General features: G+C 38.1%; 1 protein-coding gene across 1 annotated transcript in view; it reads right to left on the bottom strand.

Moving 5' to 3' along the window:
* The window catches only part of BNC2 (basonuclin zinc finger protein 2), a 326,012-nt gene that overhangs the window by 159,416 nt on the left and 153,913 nt on the right, over positions 1-12,683 (bottom strand). The window contains 1 exon segment of the mRNA XM_068973578.1: positions 6,001-6,103. Within this exon segment, the coding sequence (XP_068829679.1) occupies positions 6,001-6,103 (103 nt within the window).

Raw genomic sequence — 12,683 nt, 5'->3', positions numbered from 1 at the left:
TCTCCCAAAGCAAAATTCAGTCTTGCTGGGAAGGTCTTCAGGTTTACAAGAAGGAGGCCAGCACTTTGCTAGTTAGTATCTGCAAGCATTATTTTCCTTTGTCAGAGGACACTGTTTTACTCACTCTCCTCTCTTACCCTTGAAATTTACAAATGATCCTACAGGAACTGCTGCTGCCTTACTCAGAGTGAGCATGAGGTCACAGAAGTGTCATGCGTTATTGCTTTTGATAGAAGACTTCTAGAAGGCTAGCGAAGAACAGAGGGTGGAAAAGGAAAGCTTATACTTAGTTACACTGGCTCCTGGACTCGAGTCAGGGAGAATATTACAGAGCTACCAGTTGGGGATAAACTACTTTCACAGATGTTTAGACAATTCATAAGAAGAGCACAGACTGGGACAAATAATAAAGACATGTGACCTTTCATGGAATAAAATGAAAAATTACTGGTTTTGATCCACCCTGCTTAAATCCTTATAAAGTACCGTGCAGCCAACAAATCTGAGGCGTCCGTGAACAGAATACTGTGATCTAGTGATTCTAAATGTAGGACGGACATAATCAAAAGGTTTCTTGATTACAGAAAGCTCAGAACCAATGGCCTTGATTTGGGACTTAATTATGCAAATTAAGCCTAACTAGGGTTTTCTTTTAGGTGTATGCTTGCCAGATTTAGCAAAAACACAGGACCACTCAGCTAAATTTGCAAGGTATGTGTTTACACTAGAAAATTATTCACTGTTTACCTGAAATTCAAATTTAATGGGATGTCCTATATTTTCTATTTGGGTGAGTGTCTCTATAAATACCCCTGTTCTGATAAGACATATCTAGTAAAGAGCTGGGAATTCAAATTCAATGATGCTGAGGAAAAAAAAAAAAAGAGAAATTACTTCCAGTGAATTACAAAAAAAGAAATACTTGAAATTAATGGATTATATGAATATTAAGTCTTACAGTACATTAAACCATAAAGATGGTTGGTAGACGACACTAAATTAACTTTATACTGCTTATCATTTCCTGTGGCACAGAACTAAAGAATCAAAGCATCCCTGGCCCAATACTTTAGAAATGATATATGTTCAATAAATATCTCTTCACTGATGTCCAGATGACACAGGCCAAGCCTGTTCATTTTACATTAAAAATTCTGAATAGTTTCACTATTGGCAGGAAAACAGCTGGCTTGTTGAGCTAATAATTAAAGTATTTAAAGTCCAAGTATTCTATAAAGAAAATAATCTGCACCAAGCAAGCTACTGTGGGGTTCATTAAGCTACGTTGTATCTTTTTTATTTTTTTCATCAAGCCTCTTACCCTTGAAAATTTTTACTGAACATGCCAAGAAACAGTGGATTTTTTTTAAGGTAGTTTTAACAAGTGAGTGTTGTCAGAAGTAAAAATTACTGATAACACCAAGGAAAAAATTTCTAAATAACCTTTCTAAAATCTGCCCACCTCTTTTATCAAATCAAATATACCCCATCAAGTTTTTATTTTAAACAATAATTTTCCAGTTGTCTTAGATTATCATTAAATGTCTGAAAGTCATTTAGAATACCTTATCTTAATCATTCAGAAATAAAATCATCGTCTAGACTATATACATTAAAACTAATCTGCAAACAATAAATACTAAAACTCATTTAGTACAGTAGCCCTCAACCTTTATGTCCCACCTCCAGTTTATCACAAAGGCAACAGGGTTTATTTGATTAGTTACACTTCTTGCTGGGAGCAGGTTCCTCAGAGGAGACTGATGAAATAAAGCACTCTTCTTTCCACTCCCGCTTGCCCACTACTTGGTATATACTAGTAATACTTGCTAATTTGTAAGACTGTATAAAACGGAGGAGAAGGGGGCAGCAGAGGATGAGATGGTTGCATGGCATCACCAACTCAATGCACATGAGTTTGAGCAACTGCAGGAGATAGTGAAGGACAGGGAAGCTTGCAGTCTATGGGATCACAAAGAGCTGGGCATGACTTAGCAACTGAGCAACAGCAACAACAATATAAAAATCTTTGGCCGAGCAACTTCTTTGGGGTTCCAGTGGCTAAGACTCTGCATTTCCAATGCTGGGGGCCCAGGTTTGATCCCTGGTCAGGGAACTACATCCAGCATGCCAAAACTAGAGATTCCAAGTACCACAACTAACACCCAGCACAACCAAATAGATAAATGAGTGCTTTTTAAAAATTCTTTGCCTGAAGCTTCAATGCTGTGAATAGCAAAATTACTATCTTAGTATGGTGGGAAAGGGTCAAAATGTCATGTCCTAAATTTTGACCAACCCAAACATTTGTGTCATCAGTAAAGAAGTCCATTACTGCTCTGACGCCGAAACATTATTCTGATAATGTTAAACCAAGAAAAATTAAACTTGCAGAAAACGTGTATTTAAAATTTTCTGCAAGACTCATTCTGGTAATTTAAAACAAATGAAGGAAAAACACAGAAAAGACAATGCAAAGAGAGAAAGGAAAAAAAATACAGTTGTAAAGTGAATTAAGTAGCAGTATGCTGGAGTCCTTTAACCAAAGACTACGAAATATGGCAGAATTAGAAAATGCTAGGTTATTATACACTGTCTGTATGGACAACCTATACCCCACAAGAACTTGTTTTAAATAATGTTAAAAATCAATAAAGCCCTGCTTTTATTATCAAACTGCACGAGCTGAAATTCCTTAATGGGGAAAAAGAGCAGGGAATCCTTCATTAATTCAGTGGGAAATGCCTCCTGGTAGTCAAGGAATCATTTTTGGGTTCCCCCTTCTCAACTCAATGGTGCTAAGATTCCAAGGAAGTACCCTGTGAATAGCACCATGCCCAGTGAGTAATTTCAAAGTTTAGGTGTTACAATATGATGAATTCATCATGCCTTTTAATTTTTTAAAACATCTTAAAATTTTGTAAAGCAACTAAAGTCACTAATTCAAGTAGATTTAAGATACAATCTATAAGGCTATAAAGTGAGAGTGTGTGTGTGTGTGTGAATAATAACCTATGAAATCCACAGTCTTGTGAAGAAATTGAAGATGCTGATAACAAAGAAGATTAGCAAGACATTAATTCAAAAGAGGCAACAAATTTCTAAAAATTCACCTTTCTGTAAAGAACCCCTGATTTTGGCATTTAGCTATTTTTAATGGCAAATGTTAACTTTTTATGGGACAGTTACTGGTGGAGTGTGTTCAGTGCTACGGTGAAATTATTATATGAGATGTATTTTGGTAGTCTTACTGCTTCCTGTTCTACCCACTTTCACAGAAAAATCACACCATAGTAAAAATAAGTCACTTTCCCCTTGTCCCACGTGAAGAATAATGTCCTGAGTAAGGCAGCCAGAGAGACTGCTGTGCCTCACCTCTGAACAGAAATAACTGAAGACATGATTTCAGAGTTTTCTGTGTAGGGGAAGAGAGTGAAACAGTTAGTTGAAACGCTAAGGGCAAAAAGAGTGGATGCTCTCATTTCTTTGCCAACTCAAAAGCTAAGAGAAAAACCCTCGCTGTCACATATGTCCTACTATATGGGGGAAGAATGGGATATTTATCTGTGTGTACATATTGTGAGTTGTATACAGACATGTTGCTATTGGCGGGGGGAGAGGTCAAGGTGATAACAGTGGTGAGGAAAAGTTAGAACTGAGAAACTTCGAAATTAATAAACCAGAAACACAAGACTACTAACGGCACACTAGGAAAAGCCCAGTCTGATGTAACAGAAATAACCTTATTCAAGTCTGGGGAAAAAACCACATCCCTCAGAAAATCTTAGAAACAACCAGTGGCTGGGGATAATTTATGTTGTTCAAGAAGGAAGAAATATTGCTTTTCCCTCCCCATTACACTACTAATGTAATATGCATGTGGAAGTTAGACAGATAAAATAAACTGGTGACACAGTAAACTTTTATACTCACAAGGCTACCACAGTAGATAGATGATGGTAACGCAAGATGGCTTCGGAAAAAATGAGAGGGAATGAATGAAAAGTCCTTTGTTTAATGACTGCCCCCCACCCCGCCTTATTGCTCATGTTTGTCCAGTTTGTTACTTTTAACATGTATTATTTATTTTAAAGACTTCATACATTTTATCTTCAATACTCACAATAATCTTACAAGGCAGGTATTATTAACCTTCTGTTACAGACAAGAAAACTCAGATGCAGAGATTTTGACCTATGTGCCATCAAAGTTGTAGAGCCAAGATTTGACCCCACACTGCCTGGCGGATTCTTTCATTTTTGCTTTTCTTTTTAGTCTGCAAGACTCTTAACGGGCTCAGGATATAAGCTATTATTACCTGGCAGAGCCAAAACATATTGTGAGAAAGGATACTTAGTGATATGAACTGAACTGTGTTCTCGCCAAATTCTTATGTTGAAGCCTTCATCCCTACTGCTTCAGAATGTGACTGTCTTTGGAGACAAGTGAGGCCATCAGGCTGGGCCCTCCCCCAACATGACTGGTGTCCTTATGAGAAGAGGAACTTGGATACACAGAGGCAACACAGGTGTGCCCCCCCACAGAGCACAGACCACGAGAGCACACAACCAGAGGGCAGCCGTGTGCAAGCCGGGAAGAGAATCCTCAGAACGAAACCATCCTGATTTTGGACTTCTGGCCTTCGAAACTGTGCAGAAATAAATTTCTGATGTCTAAGCCACCCACTTTGTGGCATTTTGTTACAGCAGTCCTAGCAAGCAGACTACTGTAGGAAAGGAGAAGAAATCATCGAACAGTCACTTCCAAACAAAACTGACAGCAGCTTAAACGTTGTTCGGAACTGGACTGAGAGTTGTTACAGATATTGGCCTTGTTAATGAAGCAGGAACCAGTTCCCTCCCTGGAGGTGCTCGAGGACTGTGGCTTTGTCTGCCAGGCACACGCCTTCTAGTATGCTCCCCCATACTAACTACTCTTTCTACCTCTTTTCTCTCCCTCACAGACACAGGGCTGAAATGTCTCCACAATGCCAACCCACACATCCCCAGCAAGCAAGATACATGATAAATTGAAAGCATTTCAAGGCATGGCCCGGTGTCCTTTCTTCAGATCTTGCTAGAATAACATGACATTTATAAAAATACAACCCACTGGATATTTGGCACTGCTTGGGAATGAAGAATATGTCCACTTAAGAGCCAATCCCCCAAGGCTGTCAAAAAAATCTCAAGCCAGGATTTCTTCTCTAAACATTACCTATCTTTTAAGATTCTACTGTCCAGGAAGTAAAGAAAATGTCTCTGCTTATTCCCAAGTCTCTTCTGGCCTCAACATAAATAACATAAACCAGACAGAGGACAGTTAAATGCTTGGTCAAGGCCCAGGGATGGGACAGCTCTGTGCATCTGGCAAGGAGCCTCTGCATTTCCAGCTGTGGCCCTGGGTCACCCTCGCCCGGAATACACACCTATGCAAAGCTCACCCTCCAGGGGCAGCCAGCCTCCTCCAATCCCTGGGCATGCTGAAAGGGGGTATTTACGGATTCTTTTTTCAGATACCAGTCAAATAATGTTCCCGTTCACTCACTCACTCACCTTAAGACCATACAAAATTTAACATCTGGGAGGATCAACTCTGCCCCGAAAGCAATGACAAGGGTGAGCAGTCATGGAGGAGTTCTCAAGCAAAGAGGATTTGCCAGCTCGCCTCTGAGGTCCCGGCCCTGAAAGGCCAACTGTGGTATGTTTGAGTTTCCATGGGGCCTGGTGCTTGCTGGCTGCTGCTGCGTTCACTCAGAACCCAACTGTGCTATAAACATCTAGCCCTTCTGCTGAGAGGTGCCCGCCTGGCCTTGCTTCTGGGAGCCAAGAATATGCTATTTGGGAGCTGCAGGCTACGTGGGAGCTAACACTTGGGGCACAGCTGACCCTTCTCTTCTCCAGGCCAGTGATGGCTCTAAAAGAAAAAAAAAAAAAAAAAAAAAACACAGGCTTACACGAACATAACAAGAGCAAGGAGAAAAGTCCAGATTTTCCTCACCGTGTGCCACCCAGCCATGTTTACACTGATCGCAAGTCCTCAGGTTAATCTTCCCCGGCTGGAAACACTCACATGTGCAGTTCACCAGTGTGCAGCGGATGGCCTGAGAGTGAGAGGAGGGAAAAAAGATCAGCCTCTGTTCGAAAAGAACCCTACTTCTTCAGCATTTTAAGAAATAACACCTTCTTCCCATTTTTAACAGCTTTAGGGGCCTGGAGACATTTAGAGAAAAATTTTGAAACCATCAAAAATCTCTTACCAAAACATATTAGAAAACAAAGCTGATTCATTAGTAGAATGTTTCTTGCCATTCACAGATAAGCTTTAAATTGGAAGCACAGACTAAATAGTGTAAGAGTGAGCCTTACTCTTATTCTATGAGATGCTGGCCCTGTAATACCAGAGATCTGAAAGAGAAAAACAGATTGCTACTACCAAATATTCACTGACAAGAGTACAAAAGATATAGGCTCTTATACAATAACAAGTGAAATGCTGAAAATAAAACATGATATACAAATAATAGTAACAGAATATGACTTTTCTTCTGCAGTGTTTGCTTGAAATGCTCTATCAATCTCTCAGACACCTTCTGAAAGACACTCCTTTTGGTCCAATAACATCCATCATATTTCCGGCATCATTTATCACTTCCTAACTCCTCGATTTCTTCCATCCTGGAAATATTAATTCCATTTGCATTCCTGATTTGAAAAATGCAAAACAACCCTCTCTTTATTTTAATGATGTAAGAAAGTAAGTTTAAATTTGCTTTTAGATCAGATGTAGACTAGGAAAAGACATTTATGTGAATATTCGATATTTGGAACAATTCACCTATATTATACAACGCTGGAAGACACACTCAAAAACGTTTTATTTCTTTACAAGTACCTTTAAAAATCATCTCATCAGTTTACATTTTAAAGTGAATCCCTAGGAAATTAACATTAATGAAGTGTAACTTTTTATAGATTAAAAACCTAGGCTGAAGAATTGTGCTAAACCTGACCTATGCTCCAGAACTACAGTTAATAAATTTATCTCATACATTTAGTCCTAATTTGCATGGAAATTCTGAAGACAGAAGGGATTTCGTCCAACCATTCACAGATTAACAATCTACTGTAACTATACTGCCAGGAAAAGATCTCTCTACAGCTTTAGATGCAATCAATAATTACTGATTTGGGGGTGGGGCGGGGGTGGGGGGAGAGGCATGAGGCTACGTGAAACTGCAGTGCTGGGCCTGAAAGCTCTGCCCACTTACACAGCTTCAGACGCTCATACTCCTGGAACCAGTTGGGTTTTTATATAAACTGTCTCATTTGTAACAGACAGTATTTTAGATATTGTTAACATGGTTGAGCCAAGTTCCATTTACAGAGAATAAGACTGAATGGGCTTTTACCGTTTCCCATGCTTTAGATCAAGCAAATTTAAAGTATTTCTCTTTTGCTAATGAACATTAAATCTATAGGTCCTTACTCAGTTTTCAGTGTTAAGAGTCGCGGCCGTAGCCTCCTTTCTTGCTTCACCTCTAACCCTAGTTTGCTCCTCTATTACTGCAAGAAAAATAGGCAAGGGTACCATCTGTCTGACGTTTCAGGGTCTTTCTTCCAGTGTCAACAGTCCAATTACATATTAGGAGGTTGTACAACTTTGCTGTATGTATGAGTGAATAAAGGAAACAGCAGTAAGACACAGAGAGCAAAGGAAATGCTGGCATAGCAAGAATAATATATCTGGAGGTTAGAAGGGAAACTATTTCTCCCCAAATTTCTTATAACAAATTCAGTAGTTTAACTGACTGAGCAATACATCAGAATCTTCCAGGTTAGAAAGAGCTTCTTAAAACGGCATGTTCATTAGGAAACTCAGTTTGATTGTACTACAGTAAAACAAACCCCAAACAGTTTTTTAGAGGGCAGTGTTTCTGTGAAGAACAGGGCACTCTGTACACTATTCAGTTATAAATTCAGATACAGCAACCAGACTGACATTAAAATATTTATATAATCTGAGATACGATAACAGAATCTTTCATAAACACTAAAAATAAATAAATAAATAAATAACTCTGCTTACCAAAATAAAGAATGACCAAAACTAAGAATGGCCATTTCTCAAGAACTATATGTTAATTCCGGCACCAAATACATACATCTTTTAAAGTGTTAATTTGATAACATTTTATTATTTCACAAAAATAGCCTCATTTTACATTGTGTTTTAAAATACACTTTCCTCAATTTTAATTATAGTTATATTCAGGACAAAACAAATTAAGAGACTTATAGATTTGCTTTATTTTAGGTATATTTGTTTATTTACTGGTTCAACTATTCATTCATTTACTCAGAACTAGTTTATGATTCAAATATTTTTCTCTTCCTAAATAACTTTATACATCTGCCACACTTGGGAATTAAAACTTTTTGTACCATCATCCTTTTTCATGAATTCTACTCCTTTTGTACCTAAACATACAAACATTGGAACACCTCAACTCCTTTTGTATATAAACACTTAAGCACTGGAATATCCATTTTGTATTTCTATGAATTCCAGAAGGTTTATTTGTTTTAAATCCAGGTTTATATAGACTACGATTGTGCCTTAAGGGAATTATATATGCTTAGACAATACGGTCTAAATAAATATTTTGAATACGAGACTATTGTGGCTTCAAAGGAAGTTTTACTCTAAATAACATTTTTGAAACAGCATAAAAGTTTGACATACTATTTATTCAGAACAAAACAGAACCAATGTGATCACTTGCCAACTCACCCACACTTCAAAACCATAAATTATCATAAAGCTATCCAAGCCAGTTAAGCCTCAAAACGTATACACTTCATGAGGAGAGAGCTGGGAAGAGCAGAGATGGAGAAGCCTTCATTTTGGTGATCACACTCATTTCGTTATGGAGCTAGTAATACACTAGGTCTCCCACTCACTGCTGGGCACCCACAACTACAGAAAAATCAGGGATGATAGCAAAGTGACAGAAAGGGAACAGCAGGAGAAGAGAGACGATCTGATCAGGTTGTTCTTCCTTACAGATTCAGGACCTTATGCAGGTGTGGCCAACTCAAGCCAGCAACCCCTCCACACCTCCAGGATCCCACCTCATCCAATGCCGTGAAACTCTTTCCTCCATTTCAATATGATCAGCTTTTCCAACAGCCCAAGAACAAGAACAAAAGTTCTTAAGCCTACATCTTAAATAAAAGGAATAATTTTCTGCTTACCTTTACCATGGATATCTTGAAAGAAAAATCCATGCACCCACCACCCAGTGCTTCCACCTACATTTTAATTTTATAATTTGGATTCTGTCACACACGGTCCTGAAACTGCTTTCTCCAAGAGGGATATTCTCATCACATCTGGTCCCTTTTTCTAGTCTCCTTGTTCTCCGAGACCTCAAGGCAGCTTAAGGCATAACTCTCCTTCATTCCTGGACTGTAGAGACAAACTATCTTAGTGTTTTGGCAGCAGCTTCTCACTCTCTCTCCACTGTAAATAAATACAGGTGTTTCTCACAGGCAGGCTTCTCGTTCTTTAACTTGGCAATTTCATCCCCTCCTACAGCTTCAAGTATCATCACTATGCAAAACCGATCACTGAAGAGCCAAGTACTGTGTTAAGTGGAAGGAAATGCATAGTGAATCTCTATGCTCAAGGATTTGACAGTCAGAGCTCTTGGGCAGTGGGTTCCAAGGAGACACCCTGAGAACAGAAGGAAGCCCCTGGAGAGGTTTGAGAAGGATCATTTCTCGCTCTTTACAACTTTGTCTTTTGTTCCACCAAAGACAGGACATAAAAATTTATCTACAACAGCAAACCATTAATGATTAATAATAATAATATTTATACAATTAATGTAATATTATAATGAATATAACATTCAATATTAATATTTGATTATTAACAGCAAAGGTTTGCTGGATAGTTGTCATTTCCAGATACTTACAAATATTAGCTCTCCATGAAAATACCATGAGGTCCGTACTAGTATTCCCTTTCTTTCACAGAGGAGGAAACTGCGGTGGAGCTAACTCAGCATCTTACTTGAAGTCACAGCAATCAGATCCAGGTGTGTGGGAGCTCTCCCTCCCACTCGGTCAGGCAGCCATGGGCAGAGCCCCTCCACCTGCCCACCATCCACCTCCACTCTATACTGTTAACTCATGTTTTGCTTTCAAGCTTTCCACACAAATATTACTTCCATCCTCCAGAGCAGCTGCTCGCATCTCCCGATCAAGGCAAAAGCCCCATTAGTCTCCTGTTCCACAAGTGTCACAGCACTTACCACAGTTGTGAAGATTATATTTACCTATAATTTATCTATACTACTTATTCATAACCTAGTTTATGTATACCAGTGGTAAAGAAAACGCCTGCCAATGCAGGAGACAAAGGTTCGATCCCAGGGTCAGGAAATTCCCCTGGAGAAGGAAATGGTAACCCGACCCAGTACTCTTGCCTGGGAAATCCGATGGACAGAGGAGCCTGGTGGGCTACGGTCCATGGGGTTGCAGAGAGTTGGACACAACTGAGTGACTGAACATGCACACATGTGTATATATATGTGTGTGTGTGTGTGTGTGTGTGTGTGTGTGTGTGTGTGTGTGTGTGTGTGTGTGTGTATCTGGGTGGCTATTTGATTAAGATATGTCTTCCCCTCTAAAATTTAAGCTCCTTAATGGCAGGGTGACATATGTTGGGCTTACAATATATACTGGCAAATAAAGGTGCTCAAAAGGCATTTAAAGAATTTCATCAATCTCTTAGCCTCTTTCCCATCTATAAAATGATAACAGTAACACCACAACTTTGTCAGTAGATTCAAATGAAATTAGATTCAAATGAAATAATATAAAGCATGTGGCTCTTTGTCTAGCGATAACAAAAGCTCAAAAGATGGAAACCATTTATGACCTCAACAAACTTTCCACATTTTACCTCTGAATTACTTTTCCCTTATGATTATTTCTTCCACACCTTGTAAATGCTTAATACATATTTAGTCTTAATGAGTAAATGAACACTTTGACATATATGATGCCACTTTCTTCATACTATAATCCTCTAAACTGGGCATAACAGGGATCATTATTTGTTTTAATACTGGAGTTAAAAAATGTTTATATAGGTGTTACACATCTCTTAAATGACAGGGTGGGTTTCCCAACTATTAATCAGTTTATTTCCATTAGCTATAGAAAGAGAAGATATACAAGGGGATATATGTACACTTACAGCTGATTCACTTTGCTGTACACCTGAAATTAACACAACATTGTAATCAACTATACTCCAATACCTTTTTAAGTTGTTAAAAAAAGAAGATACACAGTTGAAACCAGTAAATTATAAATATTCAAGTTCAAAAGTATATCTAAAATTATAAAGTAGACCAATTTGGTATAAAAATATTTAATCAACTTTCAGTCAGTAACACTCTCATATTTGAATATTAAGTAAGAGTGCATTTGCAAGTATTCTGGATGAGTTCCAAAGACCTATTCAAATAAGAGATTCTGTAATCACTAAAACTAAAGTATCTTTAGCTTTATTATACTTGTAGCTGGCTTGAACTCTGCAAATTTATGTGAACTGAACTTCAGTCTCCTCACCAAATGACATTCCTCAGGAAAGCAGAGAATGAGGCTTCAGCTATTAATATTTAGTGTATTCCACAAAAGAACTATACACGAGGCTAATTAATACATCTCCTATTAGCTGTTCCTTGTTTGGGAACACTTACGGAAGTTACCTATTAGTACAGAATAACAAAAGGGAAAATAAGGCCACGGGGCATGTAGAAACGTAAGACACACTCCGAAGGAGCCATCACAGAGAACCTCCCCTTCAAAAAAGCCCCACTAAAAGTAAGACCACCGTTCTGGGCTTTGTCTTTTCACACTAGCCATGAGATCTCCTCAAGTGTTCATTAACTTGGCCAAATAGTCCATGTATAACTAAAAATCCTTTTAAAATCCACTTTCTCCTTATTCATTTCTGAAGAGAATACCAAGATTTACAACTTGGATTATGAAGTTTTACTAGAATGATTTTTAAATGTTAAAGAGTTAAGTACATAACCTGCACTAAAACTGAATTACTGGAAAAACTCAGTCATTAATTCAGCATTCATCTGTCCTAGCAGTTTCTCCCATAAACTTGGGTGGAACAATCTAGGCACACAAATTAATTGGCTATAATGCTGATCAGTGACATGGTTTGCCTCTTATTTTTAACAAGAACAAATTTCTTAATCAACTTAATTTTCTACTTTGGAAATCACACGGAGGTACGATAAATAGGTAAGATCAGCCAACCTTCTATGAGGATACATATAATATAGTCTATGTTATAATTAACTCATTAAATCATCACTGCATATATCACCCATCTCTGAACATACACACAAGTACCAGAAGAAAAGGTATGTATGGTGCCAAAGATCAAGTAAACCTTTTACTTGGCATAAAAATGTCCTTCAAAGACATTTATCTTAAAAATACAAAATCCGGAATAAAAAAGTACCTGCAATGAATCTGGAAACTAGTTATTCTATGATTGCCTCAGAATACACTGCAGTAACTACAAAGTAACAGCTACCAACACTATGGATGAAAAGATATATATATATATGACCAAAAAAAGAT

Source organism: Capricornis sumatraensis, chromosome 6, assembly GCF_032405125.1.
Source record: "Capricornis sumatraensis isolate serow.1 chromosome 6, serow.2, whole genome shotgun sequence".
Lineage (NCBI taxonomy): Eukaryota > Metazoa > Chordata > Mammalia > Artiodactyla > Bovidae > Capricornis > Capricornis sumatraensis.
The sequence above is the reverse complement of the archived record's forward strand: the minus strand, read 5'-3'. Positions and strand labels throughout refer to the sequence as shown.